This window comes from Pseudophryne corroboree, chromosome 8 (assembly GCF_028390025.1).
Source record: "Pseudophryne corroboree isolate aPseCor3 chromosome 8, aPseCor3.hap2, whole genome shotgun sequence".
In the NCBI taxonomy this organism is placed as follows: Eukaryota; Metazoa; Chordata; class Amphibia; order Anura; family Myobatrachidae; genus Pseudophryne; species Pseudophryne corroboree.
Window position 1 is genome coordinate 422,593,379 of NC_086451.1, and position 21,449 is coordinate 422,614,827.

At 48.7% G+C, this 21,449-nt stretch overlaps 1 protein-coding gene across 6 annotated transcripts in view; it reads left to right on the top strand.

Moving 5' to 3' along the window:
• The window catches only part of ALKBH6 (alkB homolog 6), a 75,115-nt gene that overhangs the window by 32,408 nt on the left and 21,258 nt on the right, over window positions 1-21,449 (top strand). For 2 of the 6 annotated variants that reach the window (XM_063937972.1, XM_063937970.1), the window contains exons 2-4: window positions 7,325-7,432; window positions 10,140-10,208; window positions 12,443-12,503. In XM_063937972.1, the coding sequence (XP_063794042.1) occupies window positions 7,382-7,432; window positions 10,140-10,208; window positions 12,443-12,503 (181 nt within the window). In that variant the 5' untranslated portion in view covers window positions 7,325-7,381. Of the gene's footprint in view, window positions 1-4,162; window positions 4,225-4,545; window positions 4,599-4,818; window positions 4,835-5,937; window positions 5,997-7,324; window positions 7,433-10,139; window positions 10,209-12,442; window positions 12,504-21,449 lie in introns of those variants that run through there. The other 4 variants (XM_063937967.1, XM_063937968.1, XM_063937971.1 and 1 more) reach the window with 4 other exon arrangements.

Here is a 21,449-nt window from a genome sequence, read left to right on the forward strand (position 1 = left end):
GGCAGAGGAGGGAACACATACACTGACTGGTACACCCACGGTGTCACCAGAGCGTCCACCGCTATTGCCTGAGGGTCCCTTGACCTTGCGCAATATCTGTCCAGTTTCTTGTTAAGACGGGACGCCATCATGTCCACCTTTGGTTTTTCCCAACGATTTACAATCAGTTGGAAGACTTCTAGGTGAAGTCCCCACTCCCCCGGGTGGAGGTCGTGTCTGCTGAGGAAGTCTGCTTCCCAGTTGTCCACTCCCGGAATGAACACTGCTGACAGTGCTATCACATGATTTTCCGCCCAGCAGAGAATCCTTGCAGCTTCTGCCATTGCCCTCCTGCTTCTTGTGCCGCCCTGTCTGTTTACGTGGGCGACAGCCGTGATGTTGTCCGACTGGATCAATACCGGTTGACCCTGAAGCAGAGGTTTTGCTTGACTTAGGGCATTGTAAATGGCCCTTAGTTCCAGGATATTTTTGTCTCCAGGCTTGACCATAAGCCCTGGATATTTCTTCCCTGTGTGACTGCTCCCCAGCCTCGCAGGCTGGCATCCGTGGTCACCAGGACCCAGTCCTGAATGCCGAATCTGCGGCCCTCTAGAAGATGAGCACTCTGCAACCACCACAGGAGGGACACCCTTGTCCTTGGTGACAGGGTTATCCGCTGATGCATCTGAAGATGCGACCTGGACCATTTGTCCAGTAGGTTCCACTGGAAAGTTCTTGTGTGGAATCTGCCGAATGGGATTGCTTCGTAGGAAGCCACCATTTTTACCCAGAACCCTTGTGCATTGATGCACTGAAACTTGGTTCGGTTTTAGGAGGTTCCTGACTAGCTCGGATAACTCCCTGGCTTTCTCCTCCGGGAGAAACACCTTCTTTCTGGACTGTGTCCAGGATCATCCCTAGGAACAGAAGACAAGTCGTCGGAACCAGCTGCGATTTTGGAATATTGAGAATCCACTCGTGCTGCCGCAACACTACCTGCGATAGTGCTACACCGACCTCCGACTGTTCTCTGGATCTTACCCTTATCAGGGAATCGTCCAAGTAAAGGATAACTAAAATTCCCTTCCTTCGAAGGAATATCATCATTTCGGTCATTACTTCAGTAAAGACCCGGGGTGCCGTGGACCATCCCTACGGCAGCGTCTGAACTGATAGTGACAGTTCTGTACCATAACCTGAGATACCTTTGGTGAGAAGGGTAAATTTTGACATGAAGGTAAGCATCCTTGATGTCCCGAGACATCATGTAGTCCCCTTCTTCCAGGTTTGCAATCACTGCTCTGAGTGACTCAATTTTGAATTTGAACCTCTGTATGTAAGTGTTCAAAGATTTTAGATTTTAAAATCGGTCTCACCGAGCCGTCTGGCTTCGGTACCACAATAGTGTGGAATAATACCCCGTTCCCTGTTGCAGGAGGGGTACCTTAATTATCACCTGCTGGGAATACAGCTTGTGAATGGCTTCCAAAACTGCCTCCCTGACAGCGGGAGACGTCGGTAAAACAGACTTTTTGGAAACGGCGAGGGGAATACGTCTCGAATTCCAATTTGTACCCCTGAAATATTAACTGAAGGATCCAGGGGTCTACTTGCGAGTGAGCCCACTGCGCACTGAAATTCACTGAGAACGGGCCCCCACCGTGCCTGAACTTGTAAAGCCCTAGCGTCATACTGAGGGCTTGGCAGCGGCGGAAAAGGGTTTCTGTTCCTGGGAACTGGCTGATCTCTGCAGCCATTTTCCTCTCCCTCTGTCACGAGCAGAAAAGAGGAACCCTTTTGTCCGCTTGCCAACCAGGACTGCGCCTGATAATACGGCGTCTTAATTTGAGAGGCGACCTAGGGTACATCTCCTTTTTTAAGGCAATTCCAAATGCCGTTTGGAATCCCTGACCACTTTACTGGTAGATACAAAGCACTTATACTTGATGCCAGTCGGCAAATATTCCGCTGTGCATCATGCATATATAGAAAAGCATCTTTTAATTGCTCTATAGGCAATAATATACTGTCCTTATCTAGGATATCAATATTTCCAGTCAGGGAATCCGACCACGCCACCCAGCACTGCACATCCAGGCTGAGGCGATTGCTGGTCGCAGTATAACACCAGTATGTGTGTAAATACATTTTAGGATACCCTCCTGCTTTTTATCAGCAGGATCCTTAAGGGCGGCCATCTCAAGAGAGGGTAGAGCCCTTGTTCTTACAATCGTGTGAGCGCCTTATCCCCTGTAGGGGGTGTTTCCCAACGCACCCTAACCACTGGCGGGAAAAGGTATACTGCCAATAACTTTTTAGAATTATCAATTGTTATCGGAGGAAAACCCACGCATCATCACACACCTCATTTTATTTTTCAGATTCAGGAAAACTATAGGAAGTTTCTCCTCACCAAACATAATACCCCTTTTTTGGTGGTATTCATATTATCAGAAAAGTGTAAACATTTTCCATTGCCTCAATCATGCAATGTGTGGCCCTATTGGAAATCACGGTTGTCTCTTCACGTCGACACAGGAGCCAGTATCCGTGTCGGCGTCTGTATCTGAGGTAACGGGCGCTTTAGAGCCCCTGTATGAGACATCTGGACATGCACAAGCTGAGTAGCCGGCTGTCTCATGTCAACCACTGTCTTTTATACAAAGCTGACACTGTCACGCAATTTCAACAGTACATCCACTCAGGTGTCGACCCCCTAGGGGGTGACAACACTATTACAGACACTCTACTCCGTCTCCACATCATTTTTCTCCTCATACATGTCGACACAAAAGTACCGACACACAGCACACACACAGGGAATGCTCTGATAGAGGACAGGACCCACTAGCCCTTTGGGGAGACAGAGGGAGAGTTTGCCAGCACACACCAGAGCGCTATATATATACAGGGATAACCTTAAATAAGTGTTTTTCCCTTTATAGCTGCTGTATTGTTTATACTGCGCCTAATTTGTGCCCCCCTCTCTTTTTTAACCCCTTTCTGTAGTGTAGTGACTGCAGGGGAGAGCCAGGGAGCTTCCCTCCAACTGAGCTGTGAGGGAAAATGGCGCCAGTGTGCTGAGGAGATAGGCTCCGCCCCTTTCTCGGCGTCCTTATCATCCGTTTTTCTATATGTTTTGGCAGGGGTTAAATGCATCCATATAGCCCAGGAGTTATATGTGATGCATTTATTTTAGCCATATAAGGTTTTATCGATTTATTGCGTCTCAGGGCGCTGCCCCCCCAGCGCCCTGCACCCTCAGTGACCGGAGTGTGAAGTGTGCTGAGAGCAATGGCGCACAGCTGCGGTGCTGTGCGCTACCTTATCTGAAGACAGGATCGTCTTCTGCCGCCGATTTCACAGGACCTCTTCGCTCTTCTGGCTCTGTAAGGGGGCCGGCGGCGCGGCTCCGGGACCCATCCAGGCTGAACCTGTGATCGTCCCTCTGGAGCTAATGTCCAGTAGCCTAAGAAACCCAATCCACTCTGCACGCAGGTGAGTCCGTTTCTTCTCCCCTTAGTCCCACGATGCAGTGAGCCTGTTGCCAGCAGGTCTCACTGAAAATAATAAACCTAAACTAAAACTTTCACAAAGAGCTCAGGAGAGCCCCTAGTGTGCACCCTTCTCGTCGGGCACAGAAATCTAACTGAGGCTTGGAGGAGGGTCATAGGGGGAGGAGCCAGTGCACACCAGCTAGTCCTAAAGCTTTCTTTAGATGTGCCCAGTCTCCTGCGGAGCCGCTATTCCCCATGGTCCTTACGGAGTTCCCAGCATCCACTAGGACGTCAGAGAAAAAGACTATTTCAGCTGCAGAATAGCTAAATGTAGGTAATACATCGCCTGGATATAGTTGTGGTTTTTTTTTTTTTTTTTAAACCAACAAATGGAATTTTATTTAAATGAAAAGTTTATTCATGCTGGTACTACTTGTACATTTCCGTGGACGTCATTTTTCTATAGATAACACTCACAGCCTAAACACACAGATGTATAAAGCTCTGTCACATGTATGTGATTACAGAGGAATCTCTACCAGCATCCATACTCTCCAGTCCCCTCTCTGTAATATGCGGCTGCGCTGCACTGATTTGTGCCCAGGGCTCGTAATTCCCGCCCCTCCCTTTGCTCCCTGTAATCTCATTAGTGCAGCGCGAAAGGTCCTTCACTTTCTCAGATCCGATTGGTTCCATCATCTGTCACTCGGGGAGCCTGCAATCCCGGAAGTGCTCGTCCATGTGAGAGGCAGAGAGGGTAGATGCTAGAATCAAGTGGGCTAAGGGACCTTTTCCGTAAGGGGGAGGAGTTACGACGCAAGGGGGAGGAGCTAGGCCAGCGGGATAGTTCCTCTACTATCCACGCAACCAACTATTACCTTTAGTAATTAGGTGGTGAGCGAAGCGGAGCGGAGCGAGCCACCGTGCCCGAAGCGTGGCGAGCGAAGCGAGCCCGCGAGGGTACTTTTCGGGTACCCTGTTCGCCCGTAGCTCCTCCCCCTGGTGACGTAGCTCCTCCCCTCAATACGTCACAAGGTCCCTTCAGCCCCTCCGATATAGAACCAACCAGGCAGAGAGCAGAGGAGGATCGATTGCGGATTGTTATTAGTGAGCTATGCTGCTGTGAGTGACTGCTGAATACTAGTGAGCTATGCTGCTGTGAGTGACTGCTTGTTAGTGAGCTGTACTGCTGTGAGTGACTGCTGAATGCTAGTGAGCTATGCTGCTGTGAGTGACTGCTTGTTAGTGAGATGTGCTGCTGTGAGTGACTGCTGAATACTAGTGAGCTATGCTGCTGTGAGTGACTGCTTGTTAGTGAGCTGTGCTGCTGTGAGTGACTGTTAGTGAGCTATGCTGCTGTGAGTGACTGCTGAATACTAGTGAGCTGTGCTGCTGTGAGTGACTGCTTGTTAGTGAGCTGTGCTGCTGTGAGTGACTGCTGAATACTAGTGAGCTATGCTGCTGTGAGTGACTGCTTGTTAGTGAGCTGTGCTGCTGTGAGTGACTGTTAGTGAGCTGTGCTGCTGTGAGTGACTGCTGAATACTAGTGAGGTGTGCTGCTGTGAGTGACTGCTTGTTAGTGAGCTGTGCTGCTGTGAGTGACTGCTGAGTACTAGTGAGCTATGCTGCTGTGAGTGACTGCTTGTTAGTGAGCTGTGCTGCTGTGAGTGACTGCTTGTTAATGAGCTGTGCTGCTGTGAGTGACTAGGGCTGTAACACACTGGCCGGTTTCTCCCGAATGGCAAAAAGCCGGACAACCTTTGTCCGGCTTTTTGCCATTCGGGAGAAACCGGCAGAGTCTGTCACACAGGACGGCTTTGAGCCGTGTGTGATGCTGTGCGCATGCGCAGCATTAGACACGGCTTGGGAAAAAAACCGTTGTGTGTGTGTGTGAAAGCTCCCCTTCACACACACGGTTTACTGGCTGCAAAGACGGCCCGGCACCCGCCCGGCAGCCGGACCTTCCAGTGGTGAGACCCGGCTGCAACCCGGCAGCTGGGCCGGGGCCGTGCAGTGTGTAAGGACACTAGTCCTCACACTGTTAATTACAATGCCGGCAAAAGCCGGGTAGTATGTCTTAGCCCTTGGTGAGCTGTGGTGCTGTGAGTGACTGTTAGTGAGCTGTGCTGCTGTGAGTGACTGCTGAATACTAATGAGCTGTGCTGCTGTAAGGGACTACTTGTTAGTGAGCTGTGCTGCTGTGAGGGACTGCTTGTTAGTGAGCTGTGCTTCTGTGAGTGACTGCTTGTTAGTGAGCTGTGCTGCTGCGCGTGACTGTTAGCTGTGCTGCTGCGCGTGACTGGTTGTTAGTGAGCTGTGTTGCTGTGAGTGACTACTGAATACTAATGAGCTATGCTGCTGTGAGGGACTGCTTGTTAGTGAGCTGTGCTGCTGTGAGGGACTGCTTGTTAGTGAGCTGTGCTGCTGCGAGTGACTGTTCGCTGTGCTGCTGCGCGTGACTGCTTGTTAGTGAGCTGTGCTGCTGTGAGTGACTGCTGACTACTAGTGAGCTATGCTGCTGTGAGTGACTGCTTGTTAGTGAGCTTTGCTGGCTGCGAGTGACTTGCTGGTGAGCTGTGCTGCTGTTAGTGACTGCATGCAGCTCACATTGTAAATGACACTGTTCCTTGTGCATGTACTACGGACCTGCTGTTTACTGCTGCTGTGCTTACATACATGTTATGTTGCTGTCTATTAGGAAAGAGGGATTGGGTAATGTTAATAATATACAGGAACACTTTGATCATAGGGCATGTTCTGGACACATTATTGCCTGTGCTGAGGTTGGGGGAATTCTGTTTAGACTTGTTACATAAATATAAAAAAAATGAGGGTGTAGTGGTGACCCACTGTCTGAAATAGTCCTGACAGCAGACTTGGGTCAGATGGTGGATGCACACAAATGCATGGCTATGTGGTTTCGGGTGGGGGGGGCGTGTTCTAGGGGGGGGGGGGGGGTGTAACACAGGGTCGACCGCTTAGGTTGACAGTGTCTAGGTGTTTTAAATAATTTTGGTGTCGTCTTCTTCGTTGAGTGACCGGAAACCCCAATTAGTGCACCGTGCCCCCTCGCTATGCTTCGGGCAAGGTGCCTCGCTCCGCTACTGTTGCGCTCGGCACAAGTTACCGTTCCCAATTGTAGTCCACGTGGATCGTAAAGTATGAAAAAAGAAAACAAATTTTTTTTTTTTTAAACCTCAAGTCGACCTAGTGACCATGTCGACCTAGAGACCGGATACCGTGGTTTCCTGGCTGTTAGATTTACATGCTTGTCTGCAATCAATTTGTTTGCTTAACTTGAGTTGTGTTTTATTATCATCATCATTATTATTATTATTATCATTATTATTATTATTATTATTTGGCCTGCGATGAGTAACGTGGCTGTCGTAGCTCGTTGCATATTGGGGGTAATTCAGAGTTGATCACAGCAGCAAATTTGTTAGTAGATGGGCAAAACCATGTGCACTGCAGGGGGGGGCAGATGTAACATGCAGAGAGAATTAGATTTGGGTGGGTTATTTTGTTTCTGTGCAGGGTAAATACTGGCTGCTTTATTTTTACACTGCAATTTAGATTTCAGTTTGAACACACCCCACCCAAATCTAACTCTCTCTGCACATGTTACATCTGCCCCTCCTGCAGTGCACATGGTTTTGCCCAACTGCTAACAAATTTGCTGCTGCGATCAGATCTGAATTAGGCCCATTGTCCTACCTGGCAGGCTGGCAATTGCTACAGGGGCTGATTGATCTGTGCATGATAGATGACACAGCCAGGGTAATCAGTGACTGCTCTGCACACACCTTCTCCCTGTCTGCTGTGTAACAGACATGTCTGTTTTCCAGGTGCAGCTGTATGTAATCTGTAGTGTTGCCTGCTGTGTCTATAAGGAGATTGGGGAGATGCAGGACAGCATCACTGCGGCTGACTTGGAGACCTTCCTAGTAGATAAGGTACAAACACATTCTCTATCCAGCAGAGCACAAGATTTCTATATAAGACTGTGGACTTGGGGGTAAATTTACTGAGAGGGGAGTTCTATTTAAAATGTGATGTTGCCCATAGCAACCACTCAGATTCCAAGTATTATCTTCTAGAAGGTGCTAGATAAATGAGAAGTAGAATCTGATTGGTTGCTATGGGCAACATCCCATCTTAAATAGAACTCCCATCTTAGTAAATTTACCCCTTGATGTCAATGAAAAGAATAGAGAAGTTGCCCATAGCAACCAATCAGTATTGAGGAAGCATATAACAAGCACATTCTATAAACTGATAGGTAGATGCTGATTGGTTGGTTGCTATGGGCAACTTGTCCACTTCTCCACTCTTTGCTTTAAACATCAACCCCCATATGCTGTTATCTCTCTGCACCCAATCTGCATGTCTGCCAATCTGAGTGATACCCAGTAGCGGCTTTCTAAAGCTGGCATGACTTCATGGTGACAGGTTACTGGATAGGGCGCTCATTCAGTCCTTGGTAAATATACTGGGCCTAAATCTGAGGTGCACGCAGCAGCAGCGGCTATTGTCGGTCGTCCGTCTGCGGGTATATGCAAGGGGCACTACAAACTCTCTTTTGTGTACATAGGTGCGGCCCAATGTGCGCTGAGACACCCACTTTTACCACCAGTGCACGCTGTAATACCGATTTATTACACACCACAATCGAAAATTGCAGCAGCCCTACAGCAGGTGCAGTGTCTCCGTCCGACCACGACATTCTATGCCTGCGGCTCTGCGTCTGAGAACGCAGCAGATTGCATTGACATGTCTACAACACTACCATAACATGCCCACTGAGCGGACCATTGCATGCACTACTGCCCAGTCGCTGCCCGTCACTTGCCCATGACCATCACTTTTCCGCCACCTTTCTGCTAACATCTGAACCGATCACAACAGCACCTTCTGTATAACGCATGCGCCATGTAGGTTTTCAGAAATGTTCATACATGCGCAGCCGCAGATAACCCCGGAACTATCTGCATTGAGCGCAGATTACGTGCCGCACCATTATGTTGTGTTTTGTCACTTCAGATGCACATCTGGGGCCGGATGTAAGGCTGCCCGAATTCGGCGGCCATGCGGGATGCCGGCCGAACTCTGACGTTTTCTTTGAAAGGGACAATTGAATAAAAGGCATGGTTTTGCCTTATAAGTGATTGCTCCTTTGAAAAAAAAAAAATGTTCGAGTTCGGCATTAATGGGCAAAGGGGGTAATTCAGACCTGATCACTCGCTAGCAGTTTTTTGCAGCGCTGCGATCAGATAGTCGCCACCTACAGGGAAGTGTATTTTAACTGTGCAAGTGTGCGATCGCATGTGCAGCCGAGCGCTACAAAAAAGTTTTGTGCAATTACTGAGTTGCCCAGAACTTACTCAGCCGCTGCGATCACTTCAGCCTGTCCGGTCCCGGAATTGACGTCGGACACCCGCCCTGCAAACGTTTGGACACGCCTGCATTTTTTCAACCACTCCCTGAAAATGGTCAGTTGCCACCCACAAACGCCTTCTTCCTGTCAACCTCCTTGCGATCGGCTGTGCGAATGGATTCTTCGTAAAACCCATCGCACAGCAACGATCAGCTTTGTACCCGTGCGACGCGCCTGCGCATTGTGCTGCATGCGCAGTTCTGACCTGATCTCAGCGCTGCAAAAAACGATAGCGAGCGATCAGGTGAATGACCCCCATAGTTATTACGTGCAGCTTACTACAGCTGCGTCCTGTAATCTGGGCTGACTTGCCTGTAGGTTACATACCGACAAGGTGTTTAAGTGGTGTTCTTTCTCTGACAGGCAGTAATTGGCAGAGTATTTAGTAAAGGGCGATTGTGCAGTAACCCATAGCAACCTATTATTTCTCATCTAGTGTTACTTACTAACATCGTTTACAGATGAGAACCACATCTGTCCGAGGCTGGCTGGTTAAGCACGGATGTTTCCGTTTTGGGTGGGGCAACAAACAAAAAGCGTGTTTTAGAAAGTAAAGGGGCAGTAATGAAATGAGAGAGTAAACAGTCTTTATGGGCCCTACATACTCGCCGCCGAGCTGCCTGGCGGTGGGGATGATGGGGGGAGTGAAGATTTTTGTGTAATTTTACGCAACTTTTAAAAAAATTGTCAAAATGATTATATAGCCTGAGAGTAACTAGCCGAGTCTGCCTGAAACAGCTGAGTGGTCACCCTGCGTGTTTTATTGAGCGCCGTATCTCACTCTTTTTGCTGCTGCACTTCCTGTCTGTTCCTGGCTGGTCGCTATTTTTTCATTTCACACTTGTTTTATAGGTTGTTTTTTTTCCCCCACTGAATTAATGTGTGCATTTGACGAGTTCGGGTTTGCTTCTAGGGTAAGCGATGGTGGACCTGAGGCTTCTCTCCTCCTCCTTGCCATCCCGACGTCTCTACATTTTCGGGGACCTGATGATTCTGGGCCGCTGGTTAGGCTTCAGGCAGATCACAGGCTAAAGGGTCTCTGCTAACTTTTCCTCATTGCAGCTTTCCAGCCCTGGGAGCCGGCGCTTAATGGGCCCATCCTCTCTACTGAATGACTACATGCATTGCGGAGTTGTTATATTTATACCAGCAAAAGTGATTTTGTCTTATTGGTTAACAGCCCATGGATGATGCTTCTCATTGTTGTGTCACCTCTCTCCTCCCAGGCTCCCCGTGCTGCGTATTACATCCCTGACTATGTCTCTGTGGCTGAAGAAGAGTACTTGCTGCGTCAGGTATGATGTCATCAGCATAACACTGATGATTAAAGCATCAACTGTGTATTGCTATTGTACAGTATGCATCTTTAAAAAAAAAAAAAGAACAGATTTTACTGTAATGCTGGGTACACGCTAGGATGATGGATTGGCCATTCGGCCGTTCCACATTCCTGTCTGACAATTAGTAATGCATACACACTTACCAATCATTGGCCTGATATGTGATATCTGACATCACAACTGGGCGGGCATTTACATGTGCCCGCCCAGTTGTGATGTCAGTCACTGGCCGCATCTGCAGCAAGTGTACGGGCACGCTGCAGTTATACCTGCCATAGGCTGTGCTGCAGTAACGCTGGTACACACCCGCCGACACTCCCACTATATATCGGGCAGTTCATTGAACAGCTGATGTATCGGCAAGTGTGTATAACCCCGTACACACGGGGGAGAAGTTTGCTGAGCGATCTAGCACAGACCGCTCAGCACACATCTCTCCCCCCGCTCAGCACACAGCACAATCTGTGCTGAGCGAAGCTGGGGGAGAAGGGGGCGTGCTCATGTCACCCAGTGGTGAAATGAGCGATCTAACTAGATTGGGCATGCGACCGCGCATTGCTATCGCTGTGGGCATACACACGGAGAGATCCGTGCTTAATTTCTAAGCAATCTGGTGTGATTGCTTAGAATTTAAGCACGGATATCTCCGTGTGTACCTCCCTTAACCAGCAAGCTCTTAAATCTTGTTTGTGATTTTGGAATTACACCCCTATCCAGGGCAGTACAGATGGAACGAGGTTCTCCCAGACAAGCGTCTTGCTCCGGCACTTGTCCAATTTACATAATGTGTTATGTGTGTGCGGTATGGCTAGAGACAGTCATGCGATCTCTTGTCTAAAACTGCTCCATATGTAGATTATTTTAAAAATAAATAAAAATAGAATTGCAACGTGTTTTACTCACACTTTCAGGGGTATTGAAGGAAAGTGATGCACATGAGAAAAGTAATGTCACCCACACACCCATAGCAACCGGTCATTTTTCTTGTAGTGTTCAGAGAATGTAAGCATACTTTTAGAAACAACCCTAATTGTAGCTCCCTAATTATAGCTTTTATTAATGAACTGGCAGAAGTCAGGCTCAGCCTGACATCACGGTGCGATTCTGCCTAAAGGCCGGTTTTGACTTTGCGATTTCCCTTGAACTCCCCAGAGTCCAGAACCGGGTGGTCTTCTGTTTGCCGGCGGCCGGGCTCCCAGCGCTCAGTATACCGGCGCCGGGAGCCCGACAGCCGGCATACCGACACTTATTTTCCCTCGTGGGGGTCCACGACCCCCATAGAGGGAGAATAAAATAGTGTGGCGCGCGTAGCGCGCCACCGTGCCCGTAGCGTGGCGAGCCCGCAAGGGGCTCATTTGCGCTCGCCAAGCTGTCGGTAAGCCGGCGGTCGGGCTCCCGGCGCCGGGATGCTGGTCGCCGGGAGCCCGACCGCCGGCCAGCCGTAGTGAACCCTCCAGAACCACCGATATGGAATATACACACGGTGCAATTTTGGCTATGTACAATTTTGGCTATGTACAATTTTGGCTATGTACAATTTTGACTATACTAAAAACTAAATTGTACACTTTCTAGTCAAAATTTACCTGCCTGCACAGTCTATTTGTACTTGCGATACCGACCCCGCGGGAGCGTACATCGGCATCGCAAGCTGTGTATACACTGCAATATGTGCTATGTTTTATATCGGTATTGACCATATAGTCCATATGAGTAGTTTATATCGCACCGTGTGTATGCGGCTTAAGGCTCAGTGATGTTAGTGAGGGACGTCATAACCAGAACGCATGAAGGTCCCTGGGAATCTGAGGATAGAATCTTCTTAATTATTAGCTCCGCCCACAGAACTGGGCTGAGCAGTGCGGTCTTTACAAATAGAACCACAAACCAGCATTAAGTGTATCCTACATCTCCACCCAGTATACATTCAGCGTACACTGTTAGGATTATTCTGTATGGAATGCCAACATACAGTATTCAGCAGCACTGTACAATCAGAGAGTGTTTGGACTCTCGGATCCCTGTGCCAATGGTTTACAATCTAAGTTCCCAATCACAGACACACAAAGTATGCTGATAACACACTGAATGCTGTCCCCCAGCACTGTCACACCATGCCGCACTATGATCTCACCAGATAACTGTTCGGAATACAAGAACCCTGATCACTGTACCCTCCTCTCCTATAGGTGTACAATGCTCCAAAACCCAAATGGACTCAGCTGTCTGGGAGGAAGTTACAGAACTGGGGTTAGTGATATTATTCCTGACTGTCCGACTGCGGCATATCCTATCTTGGTGCCTCGCTATGTTTATTAGTGTTAGCAAATTGTACTTCTGCAATAGGAATTCCTGTATACTGTATATTCCATACATTACATATAGGATCATCCTAATCTTTTATGTAAAAGAGAATTAGATAGAACCCTACAAATGTATTATAGTTATATATATATATATATATATATATATATATATTTCTCTGACGTCCTAAGTGGATGCTGGGGACTCCGTCAGGACCATGGGGATTAGCGGCTCCGCAGGAGACAGGGCACAAAAGTAAAAGCTTTAGGATCAGGTGGTGTGCACTGGCTCCTCCCCCTATGACCCTCCTCCAAGCCTCAGTTAGATTTTTGTGCCCGGCCGAGAAGGGTGCAATCTAGGTGGCTCTCCTAAAGAGCTGCTTAGAGTAAAAGTTTTGTTAGGTTTTTTATTTTCAGTGAGTCCTGCTGGCAACAGGCTCACTGCATCGAGGGACTTAGGGGAGAGTAGTGAACTCACCTGCGTGCAGGATGGATTGGCTTCTTAGGCTACTGGACACCATTAGCTCCAGAGGGAGTCGGAACACAGGTCTCACCCTGGGGTTCGTCCCGGAGCCGCGCCGCCGACCCCCTTGCAGATGCCGAAAAGTGAAGAGGTCCAGAAACCGGCGGCAGAAGACTTTTCAGTCTTCATAAGGTAGCGCACAGCACTGCAGCTGTGCGCCATTGTTGTCAGCACACTTCATAGCAGCGGTCACTGAGGGTGCAGGGCGCTGGGGGGGGCGCCCTGGGCAGCAATGATAGTACCTTATTCTGGCTAAAAATACATCACATATAGCCCCTGGGGGCTATATGGATGTATTTAACCCCTGCCAGGTCTCAGAAAAACGGGAGAAGAAGCCCGCCGAAAAGGGGGCGGGGCCTATTCTCCTCAGCACACAGCGCCATTTTCCCTCACAGAAATGCTGGTGGGAAGGCTCCCAGGCTCTCCCCTGCACTGCACTACAGAAACAGGGTTAAAACAGAGAGGGGGGGCACTTATTTGGCGATATGACTATATATATTTCTCTATCGTCCTAGTGGATGCTGGGGTTCCTGAAAGGACCATGGGGAATAGCGGCTCCGCAGGAGACAGGGCACAAAAAGTAAAGCTTTAGGATCAGGTGGTGTGCACTGGCTCCTCCCCCTATGACCCTCCTCCAAGCCTCAGTTAGATTTTTGTGCCCGGCCGAGAAGGGTGCAATCTAGGTGGCTCTCCTAAAGAGCTGCTTAGAAAAGTTTAGCTTAGGTTTTTTATTTTACAGTGAGTCCTGCTGGCAACAGGATCACTGCAACGAGGGACTTAGGGGAGAAGAAGTGAACTCTCCTGCGTGCAGGATGGATTGGTTTCTTGGCTACTGGACATTAGCTCCAGAGGGACGATCACAGGTACAGCCTGGATGGTCACCGGAGCCTCGCCGCCGGCCCCCTTGCAGATGCTGAAACGAGAAGAGGTCCAGAATCGGCGGCAGAAGACTCCTCAGTCTTCTTAAGGTAGCGCACAGCACTGCAGCTGTGCGCCATTTTCCTCTCAGCACACTTCACACGGCAGTCACTGAGGGTGCAGGGCGCTGGGAGGGGGGCGCCCTGGGAGGCAAATGAAAACCTTTTTTGGCTAAAAATACCTCACATATAGCCTCCGGGGGCTATATGGAGATATTTAACCCCTGCCAGAATCCGTTAAGAGCGGGAGACGAGGCCACCGAAAAAGGGGCGGGGCCTATCTCCTCAGCACACAGCGCCATTTTCCCTCACAGAAAGGCTGGAGGGAAGGCTCCCAGGCTCTCCCCTGCACTGCACTACAGAAACAGGGTTAAAACAGAGAGGGGGGGCACTAATTTGGCGTTAGAAATATATAAAAAAGATGCTATAAGGGAAAACACTTATATAAGGTTGTCCCTATATAATTATAGCGTTTTTGGTGTGTGCTGGCAAACTCTCCCTCTGTCTCTCCAAAGGGCTAGTAGGTCCTGTCCTCTATCAGAGCATTCCCTGTGTGTGTGCTGTGTGTCGGTACGTGTGTGTCGACATGTATGAGGACGATGTTGGTGAGGAGGCGGAGCAATTGCCTGTAATGGTGATGTCACTCTCTAGGGAGTCGACACCGGAATGGATGGCTTATTTAGGGAATTACGTGATAATGTCAACACGCGCCAAGGTCGGTTGACGACATGAGACGGCCGACAAACAATTAGTACCGGTCCAGACGTCTCAAAAACACCGTCAGGGGTTTTAAAACGCCCGTTTACTTTAGTCGGTCGACACGGACACAGACAGGGACACTGAATCCAGTGTCGACGGTGAATAAACAAACGTATTCCTTATTAGGGCCACACGTTAAGGGCAATGAAGGAGGTGTTACATATTTCTGATACTACAAGTACCACAAAAGAGGGTATTATGTGGGATGTGAAAAAACTACCGTAGTTTTTCCTGAATCAGATAAATTAAATGAAGTGTGTGATGATGCGTGGGTTCCCCCCGATAGAAAATATGGGCGGTATACCCTTTCCCGCCAGAAGTTAGGGCGCGTTGGGAAACACCCCTTAGGGTGGATAAGGCGCTCACACGCTTATCAGAACAAGTGGCGGTACCGTCTATAGATAGGGCCGTCCTCAAGAAGCCAGCTGACAGGAGGCTGGAAAAATATCATAAAAAGTATATACACACATACTGGTGTTATACTGCGACCAGCGATCGCCTCAGCCTGGATGTGCAGAGCTGGGGTGGCTTGGTCGGATTCCCTGACTAAAAATATTGATACCCTTGACAGGGACAGTATTTTATTGACTATAGAGCATTTAAAGGATGTATTTCTATATATGCGAGATGCACAGAGGGATATTTGCACTCTGGCATCAAGAGTAAGTGCGATGTCCATATCTGCCAGAAGATGTTTATGGACACGACAGTGGTCAGGTGATGCAGATTCCAAACGGCACAAAGGTGTATTGCCGTATAAAGGAAGAGGAGTTATTTGGGGTCGGTCCATCGGACCTGGTGGCCACGGCAACTGCTGGAAAATCCACCGTTTTTACCCTAAGTCACATCTCTGCAGAAAAAGACACCGTCTTTTCAGCTTCAGTCCTTTCGTCCCTATAAGAGTCATATCTGCCCAGGGATAGAGGAAAGGGAAGAAGACTGCAGCAGGCAGCCCATTCCCAGGAACAGAAGCGTTCCACCGCTTCTGACAAGCTCTCAGCATGACGCTGAGACCGTACAGGACCCCTGGATCCTACAAGTAGTATCCCAGGGGTACAGTTTGGAATGTCGAGACGTTTCCCCTGCGCAGGCTCCTGAAGTCTGCTTTACCAAGGTCTCCCTCCGACAAGGAGGCAGTATGGGAAAAAATTCACGAGCTGTATTCCCAGCAGGTGATAATTAAATTACCCCTCCTACAACAAGAAAAGGGGGTATTATTCCACACTATATTGTGGTACTGAAGCCAGAAGGCTAGGTGAGACCTATTCTAAATCTAAAAAAATTTGAACACTTACAAAGGTTCAAATCAAGATGGAGTCACTCAGAGCAGTGATAACGAACCGGGAAGAAGGGGACTATCTGGTGTCCCGAGACATCAGGAATGCTTACCTCCATGTCCCAAATTTGCCCTTATCACTAAGGGTACCTCAGGTTCGTGGTACAGAACTGTCACTATCAGTTTCAGACGCTGCCGTTTGGATTGTCTACGGCACCCCGGGTCTTTACCAAGGTAATGGCCGAAATGATGGTTCTTCTTCGAAGAAAAGGCGTCTTAATTATCCCTTACTTGGACGATCTCCTGATAAGGGCAAAGTCCAGGGAACAGTTGGAGGTCGGAGTAGCACTATCTCGGATACTGTTACAACAGCAGGGGTGGATTCTAAATATTCCAAAATCGCAGCTGATCCCGACAACAAGTCTCCTGTGCTTAGGGATGATTCTGGACACAGTCCAGAAAAAGGTGTTTCTCCCGGAAGAGAAAGCCAGGGAGTTATCCGAGCTAGTCAGGAACCTCCTAAAATCAGTGCATCATTGCACAAGGGCCATGGTAAAAAAATGGTGACTTCCTTCGAAGCAATTCCAGTCGGCAGATTTCATGCAAGAACTTTTCAGTGGGATCTGCTGGACAAATGGTCCGGATCGCATCTTCAGATGCATCAGCGGATAACCCTATATCCAAGGACAAGGGTGTCTCTCCTGTGGTGGTTACAGAGTGCTCATCTTCTAGAGGGCCGCAGATTCGGCATTCAGTTTTGGATGTTGGTGACCACGGAGGCCAGCCCGAGAGGCTGGGGAGCAGTCACACAAGGAAAAAATTTCCAGGGAGTGTGATCAAGTCTGGAGATTTTTCTCCACATAAATATAGCTAAGGGTAAATTTATAATGCTCTAAGCTTAGCAAGACCCCTGCTTCAAGGTCAGCCGGTATTGATCCAGTGGGATAAAACATCACGGCAGTCGCCCACGTAAATAGACAGGGCGGCACAAGAAGCAGGAGGGCAGTGGCAAAAACTGCAAGGACTTTTCGCTGGGCGGAAAATCATGTGATAGCACTGTCAGCAGTGTTTCATTCCGGGAATGGAAACTGGGAAGCAGACTTCCTCAGTAGGCACGACCTCCACCCGGCAGAGTGGGAACTTCATGGGGAAGTTTTCCACATAATTGTAAACCGTTGGGAATTACCAAAGGTGGACATGATGGCGTCCCGTCTGAACAAAAAACGGGACAGGTATTGCGCCAGGTTAAGAGACCCTCAGGCAATAGCTGTGGACGTTCTGGTAACACCGTGGGTGTACCAGTCGGGTATGTGTTCCATCCTCTGCTTTTCATACCTAAGGTACTGAGAATTATAAGACGTAGAGGAGTAAGAACTATACTCATGGCTCCGGATTGGCCAAGAAGGACTTGGTACCCGGAACTTCAAGAGATGCTCACAGAGGACTTATGGCCTCTGCCGCTAAGAAGGGACTTGTTTCAGCAAGTACCATGTCTGTTCCAAGACTTACCGCAGCTGCGTTTGACGGCATGGCGGTGGAACGCCGGATCCTAAGGGAAAAGGCATTCAGGAAGAGGTCATTCCTACCCTGGTCAAAGCCAGAAAGGAGGTGACCGCACAACATTATCACCACATGTGGCGAAAATATGTTGCGTGGTGTGAGGCCAGGAAGGCCCCACGAAGAAATTTCAACTCGGTCGAATCCTGCATTTCTTGCAAACAGGAGTGTCTATGGGCCTCAAATTGGGGTCCATTAAGGTTCAAATTTCGGCCCTGTCGATTTTTCTTCCAGAAAGAATTGGCTTCAGTTCCTGAAGTCCAGAAGTTTGTCAAGGGAGTATTGCATATACAACCCCCTTTTGTGCCTCCAGTGGCACTGTGGGATCTCAACGTAGTTCTGGGATTCCTCAAAACACATTGGTTTAAAACCAGTCAAATCTGTGGATTTGAAGCATCTCACATGAAAAGTGAACATGCTCTTGGACCTGGCCTGGACCAGGCGAGTGTCAAATTGGTGGTTTTTTTCTCAAAAAAGCCCATATCTGTTTGTCCATTCGGACAGGGCAGAGCTGCGGACTCGTCCCCAGTTCTCTCCCTAAGGTGGTGTCAGTGTTTCACCTGAACCAGCTTATTGTGGTGTCTTGCGCCTACTAGGGACTTGGAGGACTCCAAGTTGCTAGATGTGGTCAGGGCCCTGGAAAATATAGGTTCCAGGACGGCTGGAGTCAGGAAAACTGACTTGCTGTTATCCTGTATGCACCCAACAAACTGGGTGCTCTTGCTTTTAAGCAGACTTTTGCTAGTTGGATGTGTAATACAATTCAGCTTGCACATTCTGTGGCAGGCCTGCCACAGCCAAAATATGTAAATGCCCATTCCACAAGGAAGGTGGGCTCATCTTGGGCGGCTGCCCGAGGGGTCTCGGCTTTACAACTTTGCCGAGCGGCTATTTAGTCAGGGGCAAACACGTTTGTAAAATCCTACAAATTTGATACCCTGGCTAAGGAGGACCTGGAGTTCTCTCATTCGGTGCTGCAGAGTCATCCGCACTCTCCCGCCCGTTTGGGAGCTTTGGTATAATCCCCATGGTCCTTTCAGGAACCCCAGCATCCACTAGGACGTCAGAGAAAATAAGAATTTACTTACCGATAATTCTATTTCTCGGAGTCCGTAGTGGATGCTGGGCGCCCATCCCAAGTGCGGATTATCTGCATTACTTGTACATAGTTACAAAAATCGGGTTATTATTGTTGTGAGCCATCTTTTCAGAGGCTCCGCTGTTATCATACTGTTAACTGGGTTCAGATCACAGGTTGTACAGTGTGATTGGTGTGGCTGGTATGAGTCTTACCCGGGATTCATAAATCCTTCCTTATTGTGTACGCTCGTCCGGGCACAGTACCTAACTGAGGCTTGGAGGAGGGTCATAGGGGGAGGAGCCAGTGCACACCACCTGATCCTAAAGCTTTACTTTTTGTGCCCTGTCTCCTGCGGAGCCGCTATTCCCCATGGTCCTTTCAGGAACCCCAGCATCCACTACGGACTCCGAGAAATAGAATTATCGGTAAGTAAATTCTTATTTAAAATGCTATAAGGGAAAAACACTTATATAAAGGTTGTCCCTGTATAATTATAGCGTTTTTGGTGTGTGCTGGCAAACTCTCCCTCTGTCTCCCCAAAGGGCTAGTGGGGTCCTGTCCTCTATCAGAGCATTCCCTGTGTGTGTGCTGTGTGTCGGTACGTGTGTGTCGACATGTATGAGGACGATGTTGGTGAGGAGGCGGAGCAATTGCCTGTAATGGTGATGTCACTCTCTAGGGAGTCGACACCGGAATGGATGGCTTATTCAAGGAATTACGTGATAATGTCAACAGAGACGGCCGGCAAACAAAATAGTACCTGTCCAGGCGTCTCAAACACCGTCAGGGGCTTTAAAACGCCAATTTACCTCAGTCGGTCGACACAGACACGGACACTGATTTCAGTGTCGACGGTGAAGAAACAAACGTATTTTCCTTTAGGGCCACACGTTACTTGTTAAGGGCAATGAAGGAGGTGTTACATATTTCTGATACTACAAGTACCACAAAAAAGGGTATTATGTGGGGTGTGAAAAAACTACCTGTAGTTTTTCCTGAATCAGATAAATTAAATGAAGTGTGTGATGATGCGTGGGTTTCCCCCGATAGAAAATTATTGGCGGTATACCCTTTCCCGCCAGAAGTTAGGGCGCGTTGGGAAACACCCCTTAGGGTGGATAAGGCGCTCACACGCTTATCAAAACAAGTGGCGGTACCGTCTCCAGATAGGGCCGTCCTCAAGGAAAATATCCTAAGAAGTGTATATACACACATACTGGTGTTATACTGCGACCAGCGATCGCCTCAGCCTGGATGTGCAGAGCTGGGGTGGCTTGGTCGGATTCCCTGACTAAAATTATTGATACCCTTGACAGGGACAGTATTTTATTGACTATAGAGCATTTAAAGAATGCATTTCTATATATGCGAGATGCACAGAGGGATATTTGCACTCTGGCATCAAGAGTAAGTGCGATGTCCATATCTGCCAGAAGATGTTTATGGACACGACAGTGGTCAGGTGATGCAGATTCCAAACGGCACAAAGAAGTATTGCCGTATAAAGGGGAGGAGTTATTTGGGGTCGGTCCATCGGACCTGGTGGCCACGGCAACTGCTGGAAAATCCACCGTTTTTACCCTAAGTCACATCTCTGCAGAAAAAGACACCGTCTTTTCAGCCTCAGTCCTTTCGTCCCCATAAGAGTCATATCTGCCCAGGGATAGAGGAAAGGGAAGAAGACTGCAGCAGGCAGCCCATTCCCAGGAACAGAAGCCCTCCACCGCTTCTGCCAAGTTTCTCAGCATGACGCTGGGGTCGTACAGGACCCCTGGATCCTACAAGTAGTATCCCAGGGGTACAGATTGGAAAGTCGAGACGTTTCCCCCTCGCAGGTTCCTGAAGTCTGCTTTACCAACGTCTCCCTCCGACAGGGAGGCAGTATTGGAAACAATTCACAAGCTGTATTCCCAGCAGGTGATAATCAAAGTACCCCTCCTACAACAAGGAAAGGGGTATTATTCCACACTATGTTGTGGTACTGAAGCCAGAAGGCTCGGTGAGACCTATTCTAAATCTGAAATATTTGAACACTTACAAAGGTTCAAATCAAGATGGAGTCACTCAGAGCAGTGATAGCGAACCAGGAAGAAGGGGACTATAGGGTGTCCCGGGACATCAGGGATACTTACATCCATGTCCCAATTTGCCCTTCTCACCAAGGGTACCTCAGGTTCGTGGTACAGAACTGTCACTATCAGTTTCAGACGCTGCCGTTTGGATTGTCCACGGCACCCCGGGTCTTTACCAAGGTAATGGCCGAAATGATGATTCTTCTTCAAAGAAAATGGACGACCTCCTGATAAGAGCAAGGTCCAGAGAACAGTTGGAGGTCGGAGTAGCACTATCTCAAGTAGTTCTACGACAGCATGGGTGGATTCTAAATATTCCAAAACCGCAGTTGTTTCCGACGACACATCGGCTGTTCCTAGGGATGATTCTGGACACAGTCCAGAAAAGGGTGTTTCTCCCGGAGAAGAAAGCCAGGGAGTTATCCGAGCTAGTCAGGAACCTCCTAAAACCAGGAAAAGTGTCAGTGCATCATTGCACAAGGGTCCTGGGAAAAATGGTGGCTTCTTACGAAGCGATTCCATTCGGCAGTTTTCACGCAAGAACTTTTCAGTGGGATCTGCTGGAAAAATGGTCCGGATCGCATCTTCAGATGCATCAGCGGATAACCCTGTCTCCAAGGACAAGGGTGTTTCTTCTGCGGTGGCTGCAAAGTACTCATCTACTAATGGGCCGCAGATTCGGCATTCAGGAAGGGTCCTGGTGACCAG